General features: G+C 40.6%; 1 protein-coding gene across 1 annotated transcript; it reads right to left on the bottom strand.

The window, feature by feature from the left end:
• Positions 1-253: 253 nt before the first annotated feature.
• Positions 254-25,919, bottom strand: LOC146618968 (rho guanine nucleotide exchange factor 26-like). Its single transcript, XM_085371690.1, has 15 exons — positions 25,732-25,919; positions 23,778-25,299; positions 22,914-22,965; positions 22,693-22,835; positions 20,733-20,789; positions 20,369-20,529; positions 16,903-17,055; positions 16,632-16,761; positions 16,043-16,117; positions 15,657-15,746; positions 14,031-14,182; positions 9,244-9,453; positions 2,842-2,912; positions 2,550-2,654; positions 254-2,217 (listed from the first exon to the last, which is right to left on the bottom strand). The coding sequence occupies exons 2-15, from the start codon at positions 25,221-25,223 to the stop codon at positions 2,075-2,077; spliced, it is 2,988 nt and encodes a 995-aa protein (XP_085227816.1). The 5' UTR covers positions 25,224-25,299; positions 25,732-25,919; the 3' UTR covers positions 254-2,074.
• Between the last annotated feature and the right edge of the window lie 369 nt (positions 25,920-26,288).

Raw genomic sequence — 26,288 nt, 5'->3', positions numbered from 1 at the left:
CGATGAGAGAACATAATTTGTTCTGAGCTTTAAGATCATCTGGGTAATATGATATTTCACACCCTCGATTTAATAGCTCCAATCTGAGAAAGGTGCAAATGTCCAGAGGATTTATCTGATTATCCTTCATTAAATGTTCAGAAAGAATGTAATTTATTGTCCCAAGTTTTATTCCTAGAGTGGTCTCTGCTGATGTGTTAAAAAAAAAAAAAAAGAAAAAGAAAAAAGTCATTGATCAGACTAAATGATGGGCAATTCAGCTTTTATTAGGAGTTGCTGATTAAAAATATAGAAGGCTGAATAATCAAGTTGCTTCAATATAATCTGTATTTACGAAAACATACATTACACATTTTAAGCCGTTTTACATATTTACATGTACAAAGGTAATTTACACTAGATACAAGAGAGGAAATGACTTAAACAAGACCGGCTCATGTGTGTGGTGCCAAAGCTAATGTTCCCTGAGAGCAAATGCAAAGCTGTTCTCTTTGAAAGTCTGGATACTTGTGTCCTTCCTCATGGCAGCACTGCCGACCGCCATAGCTTGGTTCGTGTGGCTCAACAGTTATGGTTGTCATTTGGACTGAGTCCAGAGCAGTTGGCTTGATAGATGGTGTTATCTTCATCCTTTGACCAAGTCATTTTTCTTCTTTAGCTGGGCAACACTAAAAAGATGACTCATGCTGGGCAATACCATTAAGAGCAGGGCTGTTCTCTATCTTCCGATCTTGCCATCAGCACACAAAATTAATTTTACCATCCTTCTATAACACAATAAATATGAAGGGGTGGGAGGGTGTACACCCAATATCAGTGCCAGTCCACGCCATTAAAGCCACCTGTCTAATACTGTGTTATACCACATACTTAAACTACTCTTTGGGCAGTTTAAGTATGTGTCAAAGCAACACCTATATGAATGCCACAGACAGCTCAAGATGATTTTAAAGTTGTAGCTGGCTGCTGCATATACCTGTGTCTGAGACCGATCTTGTGTATTTGTGCTTGTAAAATATTTCAAACAATCAAAATCATTGAGTGAATGGAGCGTCTAATAATATTTGTGACATGAATGAATCATTGATTCATGATGGTGGCATTAACAGGAGACAAGAGGGTAGACAGACTACCTTCTGTTATGCACTTAACCCATAAGAGAGAGGAGATTATATACAGATTACTTTGTTTTCAATATAATCCAGAAAAAAAAAGAAAATGGATTCTGCTATTTACACAAAGTGCCTTAAGCTTCAGACAAATAGCCCGTCTCTCTTTTGCAGCTCAACGTACACCACTTTGTATTCTGTTGCAAATATTGTCATAGTTTCACATGCCATCAGAGGCTGATTAAACACTCACAGGAGTTTCCACATTAACCCACACACTTTACATAAGCTGCCAATCACACCCTCCTTCCTTATTATCACTTTCACAATCAACAAGATGCTGGCAAAGCTTCAATCACATGGCCTGAGAAGCCTCATTAACAGAGCGCATGCCAGGCTGTTGTTAGTTTCACACAATTTAGCCTGTTTTACCTCTTACAGTATTACTGTACTCTCATTTTAATTGCACATTATAAAGCGTATTCTTTGTAAATGAACAACAACAAAAAAAAGCATTTACAAATTTCATACCAGCTATTGCTGTGTGGTAGGGTGCTAAAAAAGCAGTGACTTTGGCTGTGGGTGTGAAGTTTTACTAACCAGGCTAGGGAATTAATCAGTGTGACAGATCCCACTGTCAAAATGTCCCACCTGCACAGAGACAAATCAGTTATTAGGGAAATCCGTCTTCCACGTGTTTGTTTTTAGTCTTTCCTTTGAAACTTAGACAGTGTGGCTGATATTTATTGATGATTGTGGCTCCATCTTTATTCCACTGTGAGGGCCTAGCAGCCGCAAGGCTCTCATAGATGTCCAGTTGTCCCCTGGAGACAGGTCAGTGGTATGGTTATTGAACTCATTCGTCTGAGTTCAGTGCTTAAAAAGGCAGGTCACTGGTGTGTTGAGGGTTCACTAATGGCCAGGGAAAAGCCCCATGTAGGTTAAGCAGTCTGCTCATCGTCCTGTCACACATTAGTCTCAAGGCCCTGCAGGCGGTCCATTCTCTGCATGTTGCGTTCAATAGTGGCCTGGCATGTAATTGGTTCAGCACACTCGCTTAGAAACCATCCCCTCTCTCCATCACGCAGCCGCTCGCCTTCGTACCAGCCTAAGAAGAGAAACTGGCTTTAAATGAAAACAGAAGAATGTGTTGTGTGGTACTTTATGCTTTTACTGGCTCTTCTTTTTTGGTTCTGTCTGTTATTTAATGTGAAAAAGGCTTCCATGTGTTTGCACAGATGTGAAACCACATCTTCAAACAGGTATCAGATCCATTATGTGGAAAAAGTAAATGCAGACTTTGAAAGAGAGATGGAGAGTATGTAAAAGTAAATGATGAAAGGAAACCGTTGAAACAGGAAGGTGGAAAATGAGAGGAATATTAAAGAGTATGAGTGAGGATATATGAAGATATGAGGGAGGCAGAGAGAGCTGACATACCATCTTCTACAGTCTGCCAGACAAGCACCACATCAGCCACCTGCAGAGACAACTCGTCTGGCTGCCTGGCGGTGTAAGTTCTGATCATCTCCACCTGCATGAGATCTGAAAGAGCACATCTGAATCATTTTAGAGAAGTCACACTGGCACTTTAAATATCTTTTGACAGGCTAATTTCAACCAACTCAGCATGAGGAAACTGTTTCAACTCATAACCACAAGGTGGCGCAACAGGCTAAATAGAGAAGTCAGGACAGAGCGTCCATGTGAATTATGTGTTGTGGAAACTCACTGGTTCGGTCCTGAGTCTTCTTATTGTTGTCATTATTGTTCAGAGCACTGATCCACCGAGCACGCTCATTCCTGAAAGAAAACGTAATGGCACATGAGGAACTATTAAAGGACTTTATAGTGTTCCCAAAGTTTAATAACACCACAACTCTCAAAATTTTGCTCTACTATGGGAGTTCCTCGCTGCTTTAATTTCAGTCGAAGATGCTTTATTGTTCAGATTTTGTATCATAGATACAAAGGGCGGTCAGAATCAACTTAAAGAAAATAAAATGAGGTGGAGTTGCACGCAAACAGCTTTACAGGCTAGTGTGAGCCGCACAGGAAGCTTAGTGTTCCCTCGCTATCCTCTGTCCCGTGTTATTGAGAGGGCACAGAGGTGTGTTTTGTAGTCAGAGGGAACTGAAGGGAACAAGCACAAAGGCTTGTTCTCAGAAAAGAACTGCCCTGCTTTGCTTTGCTTTTTTTCTTTCTTGTTTGAGTTTCACAGCGAGGAAAAGTGGGCGGAGTTGCACAGATCAGGTTCCATGAAAATCCACCTCTCATTTCACCTGTTCTAAAGGATTTGGAAAGGGAGAGAGGATGAGATAAAGAAGCCTACGGAAATGAACCTGCGGGGGTTTGCTGAGGCCCTCTGTGACTCAGCACTGCTGGCCCTGGATCTTGCAGATGAGAACAAAATGCACAATTGTATGGACCCTCTTCACAGGGGCCTCAAACGGGACGTGAAGAGACGAAGCCCATGAGTCAGACATCATTACTGCATTTCAATCTGTTCTGGTTCTTTTCAGGGGGGAAATATCTTGGCCATGTCAACAACTAACTTGACAATGATATAGGTCAGTAGAGATTGGATAACAATTACTTTTAATAAAATCGTGAAATTAAGAGAACGGGGCGTACCCACACTGCAATATCAATGCCTGTCACACGGTGTGACCTTTGGATTTGGTGGATACATTTCATAACGATCAACTGTTGAACCAATCACCTCTCTTTATCACCTGTCGGTGTGCTTGAAAGCAACCCTGCATTTTTGTCACTTGATGGCCTTTTTAAAAATAGGACAGAGTTTTGCCTTTGTTCATTTCTGTGCTAAAGATGCAGGTTCTTTACATTCATTCGAGCTGCTCTGTGGGTAAAGACAGCTGTTAGTTGTTGCTTCTGACAGCTGGAGGTGCATGCCAGATACAGATACATGTGTGCAAACAATCACAGCAAGTCACCTCGCACTAAAGCTGCTGAGATGCCTGTTTGAACCCACTTTCATTTATGGGTTCAAATATAACAAGCACAGGCTCTAGGCGAGCATCATAAATCCAGAGGACTTTGTTTCACTCCTTTTCCATTGTAAAATGTCTTTACATATTACAGATAAGAAGAAATGACTGCCTCTTTCTAATCTTCCATCCCCTGACAACTTCAGCAGCACGCTACTGCTTTTCATCTTTACATCTTCTTTCCTTCCTGTCAGTTTGTTTACTCCGATCGCTCCTGTTCCCACCCTTAACTGACAGTATTTGGGTACAATTCCTACTTCTCAGACTGAAACGCGGCATATCTCAGCACGGAGCAACGCAGCCAGGGAATTTCCCAAACCAAGGGGAACAATCTGCAACTACTTTTTTTTTCTTCATTATTATCACTTAAAATGAAAGTAGAAAGAGTAAGAAAACCAGAGTGCAACAGGAATACAGTCTCTGGTAGAGACCGTCACATAATCTCTGCTGCTTTGTGTTGTAGCTGCATATCTGACAAGCAGAACTGTTTTGCTGCAGACCTCTGTAGCGTCTCTGTTTCACTAATAGAGAAGAGCTATTCACTGACGACGAGACACAGCATCAAGGTCATGGGAAAGACACGTTGACATGAGCACAGCAAACAAAAGGATACACAGAAAAGAAAAGAAAAGGAAGAGGGCACAGACAGAGAAGAGGAGAATCATAAACACTGCCACAGACAGCAAAACAAGCCACACTGAGGTCCCTGTGCCATCTCAAATCCAGCTGTCTGTGTGAATTCCTGATGCATTACATCGCTGCTAAGGTTAGAGGTCATTGTGTTGTATGTAAGCTTCTTAGACCTTGCACAAAATACTCAAATTAAACTAAGGCATCAGCTTAAAAGGTCGGCAGGTAGAGAAAAAATGAACTGAAAGCAGAAATAACCACACTGACAATAACAGTCCATTTCCACAGTTTCATTTCAACAAAAACAGACCTGCCTCGAGTCAGAATGTGTGGAATTTCCCTTTGGAATATGGAGAATATAGAGAAGGGTTTTTTCTTTTTGTTTTTTTTAATGTTTGTATATTTGTGTTAACACTCATTAACAGATAAATCATGCACAGACCTGCATTTTGTCGTTAGCACTTTTGTGACAGTGACAGGAAAAGCAAATCAAGTCCCTGCCCCACCCTATCCAGTTAGCAGCTGCATGTCTAGGCTTTCACTTTGGAAAGATTAAAAAACATGATTGGGACCAACCTCATCCAATACGTGTAAACGATGTATGCAAATTATTTGATTGCACTGCCTCTTTAAGAAACTGCCTCGTACCTTGCTAATTATTGTATAATATTTCATTATGTCAGTCATGTGAGTGAGAGCCACAAAAGAAAAATGTACACATCGACCTGTTTTAGTGTTTGCATTCAATCTGCTCAAAAGATGGTGACTTATGTTGGAAGATGTCATTTTCAAAGTGGTTGTTTTATTTTGATACTGTGGCATAATATTGTGTGTAATATTAGGACATTTAGTCAGCTATGATGGAGGGAACAAATGTTTAAACTGAACAAAAATGCTTTTTGGGGCTCTTCCTGTGCTGCTTTGTATCCAGTATGAAATGAATAGTGGATGCTTCATCTTTTCTTATTGCATTCACAGGCTGCACAAACTGGCATGCAGGCTACTCGATGAGAACCTAAAACTGTTTTTTGTCATGCAAATAATGTCAGAATTTTATTTAAATGGAACATTTTCACAATTTTACGTCATTTAACCGAGTCTTATAGATAAACTAGTACTTTCAAAAAGTTTCTGCATTACTGTTCACCAAAATGAAGATCAAGTCACCCGGGTGAACAGAATTATCGAACAATATTTTATGGACTTGTGTTTAAAATTTTTATAAAAGTGGTTAAGTTTATATTCTGAGATCCTGTAGTCATGTTAATGTCCACTGTGACACCAGTTTCCGAGGCCCAGCATCTATTTATCTGTCTTATTTGCTTCATTTAGCTCGTAAACAGGCTGGCTAATGAAACAACACTGTGTGTCAGGCTGGGTTAAATCGCCAAATTGGGATGAATGAATGGAGGAAAAGGAATTTATCCACTGATTTAAAAACAAAACAAAGCGAAGACATTGGCTGCTGTTGAAGTGATGAGACAGGACGGTGAGGAAGAATCGGGAAGAGTTAAGTTGCAGGCAGGGGGAAGGATAGTCGTGGGAAAAAGCCTGCTTGGCAGTGGATTGTTGCTAGGCAACAACTTCAACAATGACTAGAAACCACTGTAACAATGGACAGTTGCCAGAGTGCCCCCCCCCCCCCCCCCCCCACCTCCTCTCTTCTTAGCTCATTCAGGACTACAGTGAGTGAAGCGCTGACCCTCCACATACATAGCCACACATCTCATCATCTGAGCCAAGGGCCCCAAATACATCAAAAAGGGAGTCTAGGGGGTTTCCGCAACAAGCTATACTACATAGAGGAGGCACTCAGATTGGGTGGGGGATCACAATTATGCATGCCAGAGTAGTAGGTCAAGGCATCAGCAGGCGGTGCATTTAAGGAAGTCCACTGAATCTGCCTCCCATGCATTCACACATAGTACTATTACATAATACTACTGCAGATACTTTGCCAGGTTTTTGCACTTAGTAAAAGTGCAGAAACAAATCATTTAAAATGAAGGCTTTTGTTTTAATGACGTACTGTGTGAGGTGTCGTGTTTTGGAAGCAGTCGTTTTTATTACCCAATAATCTGTTGAATATTTTCTTCATTAATCACATCATGTTTAGTCTGCAAAACGATGAGCCGAGTTAACAAGTTTGTGCTCATTTGGAGATTATTCTCAAAATAGCATTTCAAGTTTAAAGTCATTACAGTTGCTGCTGTACGTACAAAACTCCTTCTGTAGATGGAGTTGGTAAAATATGTCGACCAACTTTTCAAAAGATATATCCTCTTGACTCCATGAGGATATAAAAAAATAAAAATTAAAAACTCAGTATCGTTGCATCTGTCCACTGCCAGCCATTTTATTTTGCACTTCCAAATTTGTGTTGTTTTTCCTGCTGACTTGATGCAGCTTTCTGCACCATATCTCCAATGTCCTTACACTTATCACCACACTGTGTTTATGTGCTTAAAGAGAAATTATTTCCTCGTTGCTAAAACTGGTTTATGAAGCACTGATTTCAGTAACTACTCTAAACGAGGCATTTTGTAGAGAGTTTAAGCTTTGGGAGTTGTTTGACTTGAAACGACCACTTTAATCTCCATATTTCAACTTTATTCTGAAACTGATCAATGTGTTTTTCTTAATTTGGCACTATTACCTCTTCTTAGACATTTGCCTCCCATACAATAATTAATAAAGGCTCAAACTATCACTGAAACTAACAGAAACTAAGCTAAAACTAAACATTTTGAAACAGTAAAAAATTAACTGAAACAAGCAAAGTTACTCTGGAAAAACTGAAATTAAAGTGAAAGCAAAAAGTCAAAAGGAAATAAAATAAAACCAGACCGGTCTCTCACATATGGATGCTTAAAGCACTTGTCATTTTAAAATTCGCTTGGTTAATGTTTTGCCGATAACAGTCATTATGAATTACTTTTAAGAACCTAAACCAATGTTTGGTGGGGAAACAGGCTCCTGGTAGACAAATTTTTGACTTGCAACTGCCACCCCCCAAACCTCTTAATGAGGACTTTAGAGAGAATTGTTATTGCTCTGCTTCTAAGATTACAGCCGGTACGTCAGTGACACCTTGTGTGCATGCCTCTGACGCAAGAGGTGTCGGCAGTTCGGCAGAATCTGCTACCCTGAGCTGAGAATGGTATTAGGGTGGGGTTGTAACTTTAGAAATAACCAAAAAACACTCATCCAGTGTGAAAACAGATTCATTTTCTGTAGGTCATCTAACCCTGGAACTTTAAACCCTCGCACTTATTTGCCTGTACTGGCCAACTTCCATCAGGACTGAAAAATAACTATTAATCTTTTGAATGCTTGACTTGATGGCTTGCTGTAAGGTATCCATGTTTAGTTATTGCTGACTAAATCCAGGTTTAAACATGTAGTATTTTTATCAATAAAATGTAATTGCACACCTGTAGTCACCAAAACAAGGCAATAATATTATAAACAGTAAACGGTACAAGTCGAAAGACATTTTTAAGGTTGCAATTTGCAGTGTAGACGTGCCATATACACAGCCTACACAGAGAAACCACAGCTTCTGTAAAGGCAACAGACAGGGAGGTTCTCTAACTACACAGGAATGAGGGGGAACCGGCCCCGTACATATGAAAACACTCCTTACAGTATCAAACCACAGCAACAAGATGCGTGCGCAAACGCCTGTGCATTCATCGAAGTGCGCATGTGTGCATAAGCTGCAGCTCCCAGTACTCAAAAGAACAAATAAACCTTGCAGGAAGCCCAGTGCATAGCTGATCCCTTTTGTTTGTGTGGGTTATACAAGCAGCCTTTAAATATTTTTGTTGTACTAAGACACAGAATCCAAAGCTCCAGCTACACTGACTGTATTTGTGAGTAAATATTTAAGTGGCACATGCGACAAATTTCTGAACCAACCCCTTAGACTATAAATAAAGAGAGCCGCTTCTATTTAGAATACATGATTGTTTTGTTGACTTTATTCCAACCCAATCATCTGATACAGCCGGTCTGTTTCAGAGTACAACTCCAGACAGTACGACTGTATAATGGAACAGCAGACTTTATTTAACAGTGCGCCCATCTCTTCCTTAAGTAACAAAATATCCCTGTGACTTGTAATGGTGCAAAAAGAGACTATAAAATAAGAACCATGAATCTTCTTTGCTTGAAGTTAAAAGGTGTATTGGAGCACATACAGAAAAGATAAGGGAGCAGAAATTTGATCCAAGCTCCCTCGCAGAGAAGAGTAGACATGCTGGTCTTAAAATTTTAAGAGATTGAGCCTTATTGTGTGGTTCAAAGTGAAATCACACGACTACTCTAGTTTCCCAAAATGATGATAGAATACACATGAGTGTTTTAATGAGAGTCAAAAATGACTCATAGTTCCTTATCGCCATGCCTCATAAATCTGTGACAAGTGAAATGCAAGTGAAACGAAAACAGCACATTTAAGAGGGACAAAGGTTACAAAAAAAAGCACTTACAGCAACTCTGTTCCAACGATCATGGTCACCTTGTCACCAGAGCAGTTGCTAGGGAAACTCAGTCGAAAGAGGTGGTTGGCGCCAGCTTGCCGTGAGCTCAGCATGCTGGTGGTGCTTCTGATCGGTGACCGGTTGAAATCGCTGGGTTGACAAAAACCCACACTGATCTGATTCCTCAGAGCGTAGTCTATGACAGTGTAACTGTCCTCACTGACAAGAAAGACAACAAAGTGATCATTGCATGAAAATTCAGTGTACTTAGTCCACATCACTTACAAAGCAAGCCATACAATTCTATGAATCATGAAGTGGGAAAGACTGTACTATGGTATTTAATGAAGAAAATGTTCAATTATCCCTCAGATTTGGTTCCAACCAAAAGTCCAAATGTGCAACTGTCTATATATCCTACGACTGCACTCTGTTTTTGCTTGTTTAACTGCATGCCTACATTTCCCACGACTTTTTCAAAAAATCTAGTAGCAGCTGCAGTTGGTCAGAAACATCTGGAGCTGATTGTGAAACACTGCACCCCTGACATGGCACTGAACCTGAAGAGAAAGTGTGTGTGTGTGTGTGTGTGTGTGTGTGTGTGTGTGTGTGTGTGTGTGTGTATTCATAGTGTTAAGGAGCTGAAGTCCAGCTCATGTTTTATCAACCTGAGACTGAAACAGCAGCCAAGCCGAGAAGCTACCGGACAGCAGCTAGCTTGTGCATTACATAAACTCAAACAGATGCCAGCAGTGAGCACGTCTGACTTATACATGATGTAAAGTGAGTGCCAAAGCCAAGCAGCAGAGGCATGCTCCATGGATTTTCCACACAAAACTCTGAAACTCACGGTTGTGACTTCTTTGAGAATCCAGTCATGGTTGGGAGGCTCACAAGGTTTAACCGACACCTACTCTCCAACTATCACCCACAAGTTAAAACCTTTTTCCCCACTACGTAACACTTCTTGGAAGAGGTAGCTTTAAGAGACACTGCACTGTGTGTCTGTGTATAAGATGGATGTAAGACAAGCACAAATCTAACTGTGACTAGACACTTCTCACAACTTCTTAAAGGAGTTGTTTAAAGGAATAATAATAATAATATGATACCCACGGGAAATTTGCATTCCTGCAGATTTAGAATGCAATTCGTGTCTATAGAATGGTGTTAGTTAGCTTAGCTTAACAAAAGACTGAAAATGAACTAATAAAAGTCAACTTTTCATGATTACTGGTTAGATTTTTCATACTTGTCAGATATTGAAAAATAAAATGTTCTCTGCTGAGCATTAGAGGTATAATTCGAGTGATTACAAAAGCAGGATAATCATCTACCATTATGTTGAGTTACCCTAAACAGTCCATTTATCGTTCCAGATTCAAAATGTGCATTTTACCAAAACCTATTTTTAACTATGTAATGTCAGTTTTAACCTCTTTTATCTCCTATGCTCATTGAGGAATGGAGATTATATTTGAGGAAGTCAGACTGCCACTGTTGACAGTGACAGGCCTGCTGCCCTTCACGACTGAAGGAACAGGAATTATGTCAATATTTCTGCTTTGCCTGCATTATTATATTATATTATATTATATTATATTATATATAATACTCTATTTATCTAAAAAAAAATGCTTTTCCTGAGCTCTCTGACCTCGACATGCACATTAATTGTCATTTCAACACTTATCCAGGAATGGGGGATATGAGCAAATGCAACAAATAGAAGCAGGAAAGTGTTACTGATAAGAGAAAAGTAGGAAAAGGAAGAGAACCCTAGAGGGACAGACAAAGAGTGACAGGATGGAGGCAACAGAGGTGTGTCTGTGTGTGTTTGTGCGTGCGTGCGTGCTTCAGCAAATTTTCCAGTTATTATGAGATATTTTGAACCCTTTATCGTAAAGCTATATTGTGACAGTTATTTCTCAAGAAGGTCTGGTGCTCTCCATTTAGAGCTATTCTGTGTACGTGTATGAACACATTCCTGTATGTGTGTAATTTTTAAAGAAAAAAAAATTGAGCATCAAAACAAGCTGATAAAGGCCCACCAAACGTTTGTTCCCAGCTGTCTGTAACTTGTAACGTGATCTGGGCATGCCTATGGGCAGAATGGATAACGGAAATAACAAACGTCTTTCAATTCCTACACAGATTTTTTTTTCGTATGTAAGGGTAAAGCCTTTGAATTCCACTCAGCTGACAAACAAGTTAAGCTGCATTTCACTTTATCTTTTTTTTTGGCTGAAAAATTAAATCGATGAATTTAATCACCTAAAACAATCTAAGATAATCTTCAAATGTGACCATTAATTGCAATTAGAGATACTAAAATAGTGTTTGGAATTTGAATCTCTTCAAACACACAAAAATGAAGCGTTAACAAGATAAAACATCAAACACGCCATTAGCATCATTAGCTTTTTGGCTCCTGACTGACCTACAGGTGAAATGCCTGGAATGCCATTGACATCATGACACTGGGAATGCGATGGGTGGGGAAACTGCATGCTTGAGGTTTGAGTTTTTTTGCATGTGTGTCAGATCATTGCCAAATGGCAGATGAATTGAGGTGGGGAATCGCCGTGATATGCTTTGTCAACATGTGGGAGAGAAACGTTAAATTCTTAAACAATTTTATAAAGAAAACCCAAGTTGTGGCTTTCCTTTTCCTGGACACCCACACACACACACACACACACACACACACACACACCCTTCTAGTAGCAGGAAAAATTCATTATCACAGCTGTAATAAAGAACAAACAGTTCAAGAAACAAGCAAAACTAATATAAACCTTTAAAGACATGTTGAGATAGAACTCCATGTAAATGGATACGTGCCCACACACAAAATAAGAGTATAATGCTGAAAGCTGAGCCTATGACCCAAAAAAAAAAGGAGAATAGACTAGACACAGGCACATACAGCAAAAAACACAAACAAACCATAAGATCAAGAGGAAAAGAATGAGAGAAAAAAAGCAAAAATAAAAAGAATAGATGGAAATCTCAACATGAATTAATGTTTAGATGATGCCCAGCATTTACACAGGAACATGGGGGGGATGAGAACGAAGCCAGCTGGAGTGTTATGTAAGTGTTCCTGCGAGCCAGAGTCCAGCAGAGCAACACTTTACCAGTGCATGACACAAGGCCCAGCCTGACAAAGGGATGGTCCATAGTTTAAAGTCAATAAAACAAGAAGATTGTCTCGTCTCTTCTTAATGGCTATATTGTCCTCTCCATTACAGATTTAGCAGTGGGTGATGTACAAAAACAACTAACTTTTTTCAGATATCATGTTTTATGTGTGGAACTGTACAAATCTAAGATGATTATAAAAATAATAGTGAACATCGGTAAGCACACAGCATACTAAAAACTTACAAACAGCTTAGTTACTTTTGAATACATGGAGTCAAATGACAGGCAAACAGATTTAGCCTTTCTTTCTTCAGATAGCACAGGGTTATATATACACTCTCAAATGGCTCTAAGGTCATGCCTATGCTTTCTCTAGCCTACTGTGTAAGTAAGTGCTTTGGCTCTGACCTTTTCACCCCTTTCTTGTGGTTTTGACAGAATCCTAAAAATGTTAAAGTGAGACAAGACTGAACTTGCAAAATATACCACTCAAACTATAAGTCTTAATTTCAACAGAAAAGGCCATTCTGCCATTATACCTACAAGCGCTTGTGATCTAGGAGTGCCTGGATAGCCTTGTGTGCCCCTGGTGAGCTTTTGTTTGGATTACTGCAGATGGAGTGCAGCAGAGTAGCGTGCCACAGCTGGACTTCAGCGCTCTCCACAGTACAAACCAATATTATAACAGCTTCCCCCATCCAAACGTACGCACACACATAAATACACACTATGATTCCGGAGCCCTCCCTTTTCCCGAATCCGTCTTCCAAACACAGGCTTGACACCACACACTGCTGGAGTCTGCCGTGGCAGATCAGATTCCCAGAAAAATATCATATGGAACGTTTCTTTTCTTTTATACAGTTCTGAGGAATTCTTAGTCTGCGAGTGGCGGGATTATTACTTCCAGACACTAAGGAGATGGCCGGGAATTTTTGTTTTGGCAAAAACAGACAAGCAGGCGCACGCATGCACACACAAACACACAAATGAAAGTCATATCAAGGATGTCCTCTTTATAGCTTTTCTTTTTCTTTTCTTTTCTCCATGGTATTGCCTAAAACTAGAGGAAATAGGGGAAGAGGAAAGCAGACTCACTGACGGGTCTGACAATAGAGCAGGTTTCACAGCTCCAGGTGATTCATGGCAACAAGACATGTCAAGAGCCAAAAAACCTCTCATAGTGCCAAATAGCAACAGGTTCAGGTATCTGCACCTGATCTACCTAAAAACACACGTGATAATGTTGCCAGGGTGGAAGTGCAGTCTACATCTGCGGTGGCATCAAACTCCTTTAACGGTCTCTAAACCCTGCTACCAACACTTCTCGTGGTTTGCTTTCGGTTTGCACAGAAATATTGTTTTGCTTTGTTTTGTTTTTTTAAACAGGCTCATTTCCCAGGACGAGTTCAAACATGACGACAGAGAAGACAAATCTACACACCCTGCACTCAGGATCTCGGTCACATACAGTGCTCACACGCAGTGAAAACCTGAAGACTTACGGTTAAACTTTCACACTCAACATGCCACGACATGTGAATTATGAGCAGAGCCAGCAGACCAAGCTCAAACTCACACCAAGTAAATCAGATGCAGACCCTCCCATGCATGGCCTGGCAGTTCTCTACAACTTCGACGAGACTCACCTTTTCTTCCTGGTGACAATGAGGACGTCATTGAAGAGGAAGAAATAGACCTGCTGCCGTGATGTTCGCTTGTAAAAGATGTTGTTGTCCACAAATGCAGTCAGTTCCCCTCTTTTTACCATCCACCTGGAGGATGAGACCAGGGGGAAAGGCTAGAGGAGCATAAGAAAGAAAATATGGTGAACAGGGGAAGATGGTGAATCTAATTAATCAAAGAAATTTTAAAATGTCTGTAATGTTGGGGATGAACAGCTGGAGAATGAAAAACGGTTCACTTGGCATCCGTGCGCTCCAAATGTGCCAACAGCAATTTCCCACATGGCTTACGCACACTTAAACCTACCAAACCCCGTGTTTACTGTCGATACTCATGACAATACAGGGGTGAGTTCTTCTTTTTGACAGATACGTGTACATACGTGTTAGCATGCACCACTTGCTAAATATGATCAGCAGATGTGGCCTATTAGCATTAAAACTGACTGTGATACACTTAGCATACAACTCTATACAAAAACATGGTGGGTTAACACTACCACCTCACAGTGAGAGGTACATGAGTCAAACCCAGGCAGAGCTGTTCTGTGTGGAGTTTGTATGTTTTTCACAAGCCTGCACGAATTTTCTCTAGAAACTCCACTTTGTCACGCCATCAAAACACATGTTATGTTAATGAAGCCTAACTGGGACAAGCACACTGTTACAGTTAAGGGTGACAGACTAGCTCTTTCCTCATGTTATTTCCCTGCAGTCTCCCATAACAGGAAAGCCTCAGTGAGATGTGTTATCATTGACCAGTTAGTCTTGTGGTTAGTCAGCCAGGTTTTCTTGAATGTGGTGGAGAACATAGGAGCAGATAATGTCATGGGAGTCTTTCCAGAGGGTTGCCGTTCCCTAACTGCCTTTGAACTCTAGTGATATCGGTGCATACACATCCATCACCAGTATCTGTTTAACCCTAGAACTACTAGGGAGGGTCATTTTGACCCCATGCTGCAACAATAGCAGTAGGAATTTCTTGAAGAAAGTAAGTTGTAAATTTTTCTCAAATTTTTCCACAGTGTGCATCCCTTTACCTCCTCACACCTGAAACCCATTTGACTCAGCTGGTCTGCTGCAGATTTCACCGTTCGCTTACTTGGATTAGTTCTCCACACTCTGTACTCTGCTCCGTTCAGCTAAAGTTGCCGTAATGCTTTTCACAGCCAGCAACTCATCCAGTTGTCCACGGGTCCGTCCTCCACTCTGCCACGGCTCAATAACCATCCCCGACCCATTCAGCTCTGCGATAATTACTTGCCTTTTATCTAACTACAGTTCCCTTTATATTCCTCTAGCAACCTTATCTAGCTAGCTCTAGCAGCCTTCATAACAAAGTGTATGAATGATATGTCTGTTGCTAGGCAACCAAGCCCGAAGCAATTAAAAAAAAATGTATCTTTCAGCAGTTGAAGGTATAATTTTTCTAAACTTTTATTTTCTCTTTTATCCAACTTACTTCAGAATTCACTATGTGATGAACAAACCTGTTGTACACGTACAATGACAATAAAGGGCTATTCTATTATTGTCATTTGTTAATCAAAAATATTTTTGCTTGCCAAAAAACTGAAAAAACCCACATACCTTAATCTTGAACTCCAGTTGAGAGTTGATGGTGTACATCATTTCTGTTCTCTCCATCGTCCGAGCTCCTTCATTGCACTTTCTAACCACCTATTAATGCACACACACATAAAATGTGTAAAAACGTCAACATGCAGGCACTCTGCTTGTCATTTCATATCCACATATCAAAATTAAGAGTACAAGAAAGCTAGATTAGCTTTTTTTGCATAGTAATTAATCATTTCCTGTTGTGGCTCACAGTGATACAACAGAACAGGAACTGTTACTCTAGTTTTACAAACTAATTGTCTAAATAATAACCGTACGTCAATAATAATTTTGTTAAATAATTTAACAAAGGTGCAAGCCATTAACATTGAACTTTTGTTTAACAGTGCCCTCACCTTGCTAACTGCTTGTAAAGCCTTCTTACAAGCTTCATATTGCGGTGAGTCTTTGGCTGTCTTCTGACAAATTGTCTGTAAAACATGGATTCACACAGGTTGTATAATTAAAAACACACATTAAAGTCATTAGTTCACAACAACCCACAACAGCTCACTGGACTCATGCACGTCACTCTCAGCAGCCTGATCACATATTGAAGCTGTGGGAAGAAATGAATGGAAACCAAACTTTCTCAGGATCCAAACCCTCCAAATGTAAAAGCATAAACCCAAGAGGTCCCTAAGGAGACAATGACGGAAGGAAGAGAAGAGGGGGATAAAAGCAGAACAAGCGAAAGGAAGAAAGGGAAGCAAAGCAAAAATGGAATAATGCTCTGCCAAAGTAAGCATGAAAGTGAAGAAGAAGAAAAACATTACAAATCAGTTAAGATTATTAAAGAATTATGTAAGGTCAAAGAAAGATCTTTAACACTAGAACAAACCATGTGTTGACTTAACAAGGGCAACACAGATAAACAAACTGTTGTGCAAGAGGCAGTCTTGTAATTCCTAAGCTAGCCCTGCTGTATGTTTTCAGTGCACTTACATCCATGAGCAAGGGAAGGCGAGTGATCCTCTGCATGGGCAGGATAAGGAAGGAGATCATGGGGAGGTTCCTGCAGTCAGGGTGGCCCTCTATCCTGGTCAGCACCTCCTTAAATGTTGGATTCTTGGAGCTGTATGGGAATAAGGAGGCAGATGCAGCACTGGGTGAAAAAAGTGAACTTGGTCGAGGCAAAAGTGGAACAGCCATGTTGGATCAAATCCACGAATGATAAGATAAGAGCGTATGTGTGTGTGATTGCTCGGTCACTCACACCAGCCTCTGCAGGGTCCTCTGTTGGTAGACCTCATTGGAACAGTATGTAATATATGGATCAAAGCTAGACTGGGAATGCTTGCAAACGATGTCAGTGATGTCATCGATCACTATATTCTGTTCATGTTTTTTCTCCAGTTCCTTGAAAAACCTAGACACCAAAGTGGAAGTGAAAGAATAAAGGTTAGTGTGACTCACTAACTTGAGTCATTCCCTACTGAGGAATAATATAGAATAGTAAAATGACAACGTCCGGTAGACAAGGAGAGCTGCCAACAACTTACTTCTAAAGTCACCATAAGATGACAAAAGAGGAACTCTCCACCACTTAAAATAGACATAGCAAGCCATTAGCCATAACACAGAGGCTTTTCCTCTTCCTGAGCAGCAGCAGATGGCCATTTCAAAAGGCATGCCACATGTCCAACTAAGGTGATAAACAGGAAACTTGCACAGACACAGGATGTGGACCTTGACCAAGCTGGAACAGGTTCCTGCTCATCTGCAGAAGCACCTCTAGAGCCTTTAACCAGACCCCCCATACCTACTCCACATACACACACAGTGACTATCTATGGAAAAAAAAAACTTTTTGTGGCTATGTAGCCTTGTGCCCATGCCTGACCCAGTACGCTTAACCTTTTGATGAAGGCATGTGCACACGAGATAACAAAAAAGAAAGAAACACATGCTAATTCACATCCTAAACGATGTATTTGGGACATTTACAGGTCAAAGCTGTTCATTCTGAGGCAAAGCATCTCCTGATGGATGTCCTCAGGAGGATCGAGGTCACGGTAAATGAGTCAAATCAACAGTGTAAAATAATTTAATTATTCAAACTTAGACCTCTAATCGAGGATCATGAGTGAAGTCAAGTGAAATGAAATCTGGTCTACCTCCAAGTGCAGAAGAATTCCTCATTTTATACACTGCGTCACAGATGCTGCATTAGGAATACAGTCCGATTTATGAAATGTGGTGGGACTAAAGCATGTAATAGCCCGAGAACACAAGTCAAATATAATCAGTAACACATCTGCATATAAAATACACAACAGCCCTCCTACTTGCTATCACACACAGACTACACAGAAGGCTGAAAATAGATTGATATTCAGGTATGTTTTAAGATAATAACCTCAAAGCTGTTCCTAGTAAAGCATCTGGTTTAACCAGTGCTACAGGGCTCTGTGTATCTTAAGATCTGCCTTCCCAAGTATCAAGGGTAGTTTCTCATTACTGTGTCTGGCCTGTGTGTAAGATGATTCTCAAGAAATTCAAACATATTAGTATGATGTAAAAATATTGAGGAGGACGTATGCGTACTGGAGATGCACCAGGTATATGTGTACTATATACCAGGGGTGAAATCTTCCATGTAAAGTTGTAATCTTCATCAAATGTCATGAATAACTGGTAGTTTCTATGCATATGTGCACACACACATCTCACTGAGCAGTATTAAGATAATTTGGTTGTTTTTTCATTTTAGCCCCAAACCAACAAGCGCCCTAGGAGACTGGAAAATGACAGCATAATCTCATTTCATGCTCAGATTTTTTTTAATCTGAGATTTTAATGCAAATCTGATTAAAGAGTCAAACTTGAAAATTAAACATCAGGATTATCATATTCAAAATACTCTTGATTTTGAAGTGATTTACTTAAAAGTATTGTACATCTTGTGCTAATTGTGGTCTTAACCAAAGTGAAATCACATGTTTCTAAAACAGGTGAAGGAAGAAACAGGACTGCACTAAAAGTGAACAGTGATTTGAGAGAATTTTACCATCATATAGAAACACTGATGTGATAATATTAACAGGCTGAATTGCAGCTGAACGTTCAACCTTTGTCATATTGATATCATGGAAAGCGTCTAAGAAATGATGTCATATCTAAAAGTGGCCTCGGAGATAAACTCGAGGAAGAGCAACTGGCGGCCAGAAACTGCTCTGCCAATCATTCGTAGAAATAATGGAGTCGGATCCACCAGAGTAATTGCTGAGCCATCACAGTTTTCATCAGTCTCAGCTTTCATGGCCTCTCATGCATGATTGTTTCCATCACTTTATACGATTTTTGGAAGGTCATGCTACGTGGCCAGGAATGTTATTAAACAGTGAACTATAAAGTCATGATGGACAGGTAACCTCAGAGGATCCATAGCAGCAATTTTTCATAGACGCATAAAAAAACCCCAGACATGCTGCCTGTTTCAGTGCTTTCAATCAGTGAGGAATGTTCACTTTAACAATGCAACCATAATTATGAGGAAGACTTCTTTGTTCCTTGTCGTTTCACTCAATTTGCCCCTTGCTTCTTCTCCATGTCTGCTTTTCGTCAATCAGCATGCGACTTCACTTACACTCGCATCCAGAAAAGAGCTCAGCGCAGCGTAAACACAAATCCTTTGACAATGAAAACAACCCTTACTGAAGGGAGGAGAGTAGCTGAAAGTCTGTATTAGCATACACTGGATAGTTAAGCATGCCAAATTATCCAGCTAATTAAGCAAAACCAAGGTGATGAAAGACACCTGAAGCCTAAAAATTAAACAACCAACCAATTCCCCTAAATCAGTGATGCCAAACTCTTTAAATCGTGGGCCACATGCAGCCTACTTTGATCTTAAGGGGGCCGGACCAGTGAAACTCCCCTTTGTATAAATGTAAAAACATTTAACAACACATTGAAAATCTTTCAGGAAAAGCAAGTGCAATTGCATGAATAAGTCTCAGTTTTTTTTTAACATGATAAAGAAATGCTGCTGTACTAAATGAAAGAAATCTGTCAGCAAGAATAAATAAATCTGTAAAATTACAGAGAAACTTCTGATAGCTCACCTGTAATCACAAAACTGAAGGTTTTTGTGAATTCATAAAAAAAATGTACTTTTGTTTATTATTTATTTATTTTACTGTGGACCAATAATAATTCAGTTCAATTCAATTTTATTTATACAGTGCCAAATCACAACAACAGTCGCCTCAAGGCGCTTTATATTGTAAGGTAGATCGTACAATAATAGATTCAGAGAAAACCCAACACTCATATGACGCCCTATGAGCAAGCAAGTAGTAGTAGAAAAATATACATATTCTATAGTAGATAGAAGTGAAAAAACTGGAACTTTTATGGTATTTAATTGTTTATCTACTAATAAATTACTTTAGTGTAGTACAAATTACTATGGGGGGGGGATGGGGGGGTCTTTATCAGTAGGCCAAGCTGTAAAACAACTTAAAGTCTAAAATCTATGTCCTCCTTCACTTTTCCAAAGCCATTCAGTGGGCCGGACAGAAGTCTTTCCCAGGCCAATTCTGGCCCCTGTGTCTTATGTTTGATACGCCTGCTCTAAACCAACAAATTCTTTAAACCAACAGCATGACTACCAAATATGAAGACGAATAAAGGTGCTCATCTGATAACAAATGTACTTACAAAACAGCAACACTCACTTTTTGCTAGCCTCACAGACATCAGTGATATTGGAGAACAGGTGATGGTGTTCAGTCTTGGTCATGGTCTCCCTGAGCTCTGGAGAATCCTTGAACATGCGGATCAGGATCTCGAGACTGTGGAGATAGGAGTGCTCCGACGAGATCACCTCAAAAATGGCCTAAGGAGGAGCAAGAGACACATCAACCGAGAGGAAACATAAAAGTCAGATATATGGGATTCTGTCATCCTACTAGGTCCTGGTAACGATGACCCTGGGTTTCAATCACATGAGGTATGCGTTTAAACTAATTACACATCTAAGTACTTAAAGTATGAATCGGAAAAAATAACTTAAAATGAGCTAGAAAGAACGACTCGTACCTCTTGTCTTTTGCGTTCTTCTTGACTTATCTGCTCACACAGGCCACTTTTCTTAACCTAAACAGAACAATAAGTCAAACATTTCTTGCATCATTTTTGATAGACACTTGTTTAACTACATGCAATCAGAGCACAGGTGTAGGCTGTGGCTTTTTTTTTTCATATCTAAGAAGCACAAAGAAAGGCAGTCTTTGCAAGAAACACTACAGGAGTATAGAAATTTGTTGGATCCAAACACTAAGATTAAACAGGAACCACTTCTGCTCATTTTGAAAGTGGAATATAGCTGAAAGGAAACTGCATTGGTATGTGGCTGGAGAGCTTTGGTCGAAAGATGTTTGAATGAGAATGAAACAAAGCAACGTTTTGAAAGGGACTGGGTGCGGAGTGCTATTGAATTAATCAGCCTGTGGCTTTGTCAAACTGAATATGAGGCTGAGTAATAAACACCTTCTTTCGTTACACCAGATTTAATCAATATGACCTGGGGCTCAACCACATTATACTTTACCGATACATGTAAGTAATGAGAAATCCTGAAGATAGTTTCCCTTACTTGCACTAGCTCCTCAACCCATTTTTGTGCAAAGCAATAAGGAAGAGATACTCCTGCAGGAGTATCTGCCCCGCAGCTCTCCAAACACTGAGAACAAATAAACCTGAAGCAGGTCAAACACACACTATTTGATTTCTTTCACACATACAGCCATCAGTGTTACTAGATATTGCTCCTACTTTCCTGGCAGCCCATTTTTGAATTGCTCTGTATGAGCAAAGAGGTTTTATCCAATTGAGCATCGTCCTTCTCTGGTTGAAATTGAGCATAATTAATCAGGTGTCATTATAAAATGGCAACTATTTATTCCTTTTTTCCACTTGATCAGGTTGCCTTCAGGTAATTTAGAAACAATTGCGCAAGTTAGCTCCAAAACAGCCGCACCTTCTGAAAGCGTGAATGGTAATTCTTAGAACCATGATAATTCTGGGATGTGACATTTCATCAAAAAGATGAGACACTGATAGTAGAAGGGTGGAGCTGCTCAGATTCAGGATTAAGCAAGAGTCACAAGATGACAACTTGTACATTCGGTTCTCGGCTCCACTGGAAAAAAAAAATTCCCGTCACACCAGGACAGTGACCAATCACACAAGTATTCCTGAATCTGTAGGGTGAAGAAAATTCTTCAGAACTAGATCACAGGCTGAAGGCTCTAACGCATTCACAAAGAAGAACAGCTGTAAAGCAGCTGTGATAGAAAGAACGCTTACTTTGCCAGAATCCTGGGCAGTCTGTGCCCAGTTCACTTTAGTGTCTGGCTGACATAAATATAAACAAAACAAAAAGTCTCTCTACAATGTTTTCAGCCTTCAGTCCAATCTCCTACTTATTATAGACCATGTGCAGACAGTACAATCCTCAATTCCTCAATCTGGGCTATGGCCTGCTTTTGCTCCCACACGTTCCATCTTCTACCAGTAAACAAACAGATGGGGCTGCATTAGTAGAAAGCTAAATTAGCCAATTCCCCTTATATTCCTCTGCTGCTCAATTCCAATCACTAACTACATTATGTAATGCAAAGCCACCACAACTCTCCCCGGAGGCAACATTTTAGGCATATTTGCAGTCTGACGAGCGTACAGAGTTTGCCAACACATTGGCATTAATCCCAGAAGTGCTTCCAAGACTTCCTGTGGGCCTGGCTGACTGTCTGACTCCCAGCCTGCACAAGCCCTTGACAAACTGCTCCTGTACTCCCTGATAAACAAAGTGAGGGGCAAAGGAAAGCAGAAAACAGTGGGAGGATGGGTACAGATGGTGGCCAAACTGGATATGACAGCATTCTTTGGAGCACTAGCATTCCAAAACTACACAACCACACTCCAAGATCCAGAAAGGATTTAAAATATAAGAGGAAGAACAGAGACTACTATTGTGCCTGTGTGTGTTATGTCTTACCACACTAAGCTGGCTCCAGGAGGTACGTATGGGCCTGTACTGCACTACAATGTTGTTATCGGGTTTGGGTTCCCTGGAATCGGGATCCTCATCTGAGTCATTATGTAATGCATTCTCCTTGTAGTTCTGGTAAAGCTCTTCCTCTGCAAAATCACAGGTTTTTTTTATTCTGATCTTTTATAGCAAAAATATAACACAGAAACGCAAACAGAATTTCTCACCCTCGCTGTCAAAAGTCAGCTGACTGGTCAAAACCTTCTTCTTATCTGGACTCTGAAACAGACAAAAAACAGCATAATGAGTTTAATGAACTCTGAAAAACCAAGTAGGGACACATGCAAACCATTAAAGAAAGAAACTTGTTTCACCTGTTCACTACCTGTCCGTACCCTTTTGCAAGTTGCCTCCTCCAGTGACCCCTGTCTAATTACAGAGCCTCAGTGTGTTTAAGTGTATGTATCACGTTGCGTCATGTCTTCCATCAACCACATTAATCGTTTCTTTGTAAGGCCTTGTTCTAACCTCTGCGGCTGTTGCCACCAAGCTTGTTCCACTGTACTTTTACTGGTTGTGTTGTAATTTTCCAATTTGAGCTTTACCCCTCCCCCTTCCCCCAGATAACAAAAGTCCACCATGAAGCAATCTTTGTGCACAATTAAATATAAAACCATCAGAGGGATTGTTGCCGAGTTGAGAAATCTTAATGTGCTGCAGAACGGGGGGGGAAAGTAATGCCAAAAGTTCACACAGTATTCATTGACAAATATCATTTGCTAAAGGCTTGCTTTTCTAAAATTGATCACTTATGGCACTTCTCTACAGCTTGTTCTCTGAAGTCACCTGAATATACTAAAATACACAATAATTCATTCTATTAATTATATTATATATAAACTTCATGTTTTTTCAACTGTTTTCTGAAAAAACAACACGGTTAAAATTAATTTCTAGATATTAAGACATTGATTCGAATATTAAAATTTCTCCTACTCCCCTATAAGTGAATGACAAATGTGTTAAATATGTGCGATTTCTTAACACGTACAATTTGAACCCACTCTCTTCTTTGAAACTGATTTACTCACCTTGTTTTTCCCATTGCTTTTAGTCTTTTCCGTTCCAAGGCTAGGCTTTGAATTCTTGGTGCTGACATCTTTGGGTGTCATGGGGCTGTCAGGCTTGTTGGTTGCAACACTTGGCAGACTGATAGAGCCAGGACTTGTTGGGCTAACTAGTGAATCTAATTTATCCCTGCCTAGCCCTCTGATGACGGGCTGGGACAGCCGATGGCCTTTGGGATCTGCTGTTGATACTTCTGAGTCTACTCCACTCACAACTGCTCTCCTGTACGATGTACTCCTCAAGCCTCTTCTAAGAGCCCCTGGACTCTCACTTTCACCATCTTCCCCCTCATTGTGGCCTCCTGTAGAAAAGTAGCTTCCAGTTTCCACCATGCTCAGGGCTTTCAAGGAACGTTTGGAATGATCCCATCCCAGCACCCCTGCCGATCCTTGAGCTTGTGTCCCAGGGGAAGGTGCCTTGCTTTGCCGAATATCGGATGCTAAGCCCTTGGGAATAAGCTGCTGGGTGCCCATCTTGAGAGCAGCCGCGCTATGGGTGCTTAGGACAATGCCGTTATAGGGACAGATGGATGGGGAGAGTGACGGTGAGGGTGATGTGGAGGACATGGAAGAAGATGAAGAGGTATGCCTGGTGTCCTGTGGGGATATAGGTGAGGATGACTGGGACTGACTGAGCAGTGCCTGCCCTCTGTCTTCTGGCGATGGAGATCGAGGGGTTGGGGGGTCTGAGGAGGTTAAGGAGTTGAGGGAGGGGATGCTGGAGGTGGAGCTGTAGGAGGGGGTGAGCATGCGATGGGTTGGAGGAGATGAGCTGCATGTGGATGAAAGGGAGGACAGTTCAGGTTGATTGTAGTTGTTGTTAGGAGTGTCTGGTGAAAAGACAGGTGAGGAACCATTAAGAGGAGTATTTTCTGTTGAAGGTGAATTCTTCTGAAATGCGATCTGGCCCTTCTGAGAACTCTGACTTAACGGACAGGACATGCATGTCTGTGAATCCCAGAGATGCTTTTCAGGCCATATCATCTCCCCATTACTCGCTTTCACCCCATCAGAGTTCCTATTATATACCCTATTGTCCAGTGAAGCAGATTTGCTATCCTCAGACCTAAATTTGGACAACAAGCGTCCATTGGAGAAGTGGCTGATGCTGATGCTTCGAACCACTCTGTTTTTCTTTGAGGGTTTATGTAAAACATGCTTTAACACCGCTGTGTTATTATCAACACACTGGGGTGTGACCACAAGTCTCTCAGCAGGCTGGCTCAAGGTAAAGGAACATTTGTTGTCCTCCTCGGTGAAGTTTGTCTTCATGACCCCATTTATGTGGCAACTGTGGGGCCGCAGTTTAGGATTGCTTGAGTCCTGGGGCCTTTTACTGTTATCAGTGCGGAGTTTCCACAAAGGCATGATATTATTGTTGGACAAATCTACATCATTGCCATAATCCATGGTTGAAATGCGAGCGTCTCTTTTTCCCTATTCGTGTCCAACCTCACAAGCTCACGGAGTCGGGAGGAAAAAAACCCTGAAAACAAACAAGAGAGAGATACCAATCAATATCAAAGAACTCAGTGTGGTGTCCAAATTCCCAGAGTTTAATCATTAACAGGGATTTAGTGCTGATACTGGCAGCTAAACTTAAAGAACACACATAAGCAAGCCAGTGAGGAGAGAAACAGCCCTTTTGTAAATGTTCACTGAGGTGAAATGCCCCAATTACAAGACAATGTTGCAATTAAACTACTATAAAAGGGCAACAATGTTAAGCAGCAGCAGTGCCTTTACAGACCACATTTGTTTTTAATCTTCTCAGAATCTTTATTCACAATTTTCTTTTTTTAACTGTGTTTTTCTGTCTGCAAAAATGCGTATAGCTATAAAGAGGCGTGTAACTGAGAGCTTTTCAGCGAGATTTTAAAAGATTTTTTCCACAGGTTAATTAGTGTCTCCAACTTACCTTTAATCAGTCGATCCAATGCAGAATCCGTTCATCCTCCCTGCCCTCTCGAGTGGCGGCCCTCTTTAGCGAAACTGATAAAATTAACGTGCTTTCAGCGCGGAATCAACAAAAGGTTTGTGAAACCGGAGTTACGAAAGTTACTAACCGACTCCCGTGCGGGGCACTGAACGCGTCTGAAGCGCTTCTGTGCGCGCTGGGGAGTTTCTATGACTGAGAGGAGGGGAAGGGAGGGGAGCAAGAACAGTAAGAAAAAAAAATGGCACTCCCAAGTTCACAGGAATTCACCTGCTAGGCGATTCATAACGATTCATACTACGGATCAGCAGAGACTTCCATGAAAGACAGACAGTGCGGTTTGATCGTAAACGTGAAAACATTCTGACAGTAAAGTAGCAGGAAACACTTTATATGAATCAAATAATAAAGCGTTGTTAGATTTTAAAAGGTTTTATTCAGCAAGCTCAATATGAAAAGAGGAGCAAACACGTTTGACAGCAGTATTTTCCTCTCTCTTTTTAAAGGAATCTATTTTGTATGTTTGGAACTGCTGCTTT

This window comes from Diplotaxodon limnothrissa, linkage group LG14 (assembly GCF_057381915.1).
Source record: "Diplotaxodon limnothrissa isolate DT_005_m linkage group LG14, D_limnothrissa_male_GT1.1, whole genome shotgun sequence".
Taxonomy (NCBI): domain Eukaryota; kingdom Metazoa; phylum Chordata; class Actinopteri; order Cichliformes; family Cichlidae; genus Diplotaxodon; species Diplotaxodon limnothrissa.
This window is presented reverse-complemented; position numbering and strand designations above follow the sequence as displayed.

What these genes read in the sequence shown, in the direction of transcription:
- LOC146618968 (XM_085371690.1), bottom strand. Translation starts at nt 25,223, where the DNA reads ATGGATTATGGCAATGATGTAGATTTGTCCAACAATAATATCATGCCT. An exon ending in CCTGGAGCCAGCTTAGTGTG is followed by an intron (nt 20,790 to 22,692) that starts GTAAGACATAAC and finishes TGTTCTGTTTAG; the next exon opens with GTTAAGAAAAGTGGCCTGTG. An exon ending in AGGACCCTGCAGAGGCTGGT is followed by an intron (nt 16,762 to 16,902) that starts GTGAGTGACCGA and finishes ATTCCCATACAG; the next exon opens with CTCCAAGAATCCAACATTTA.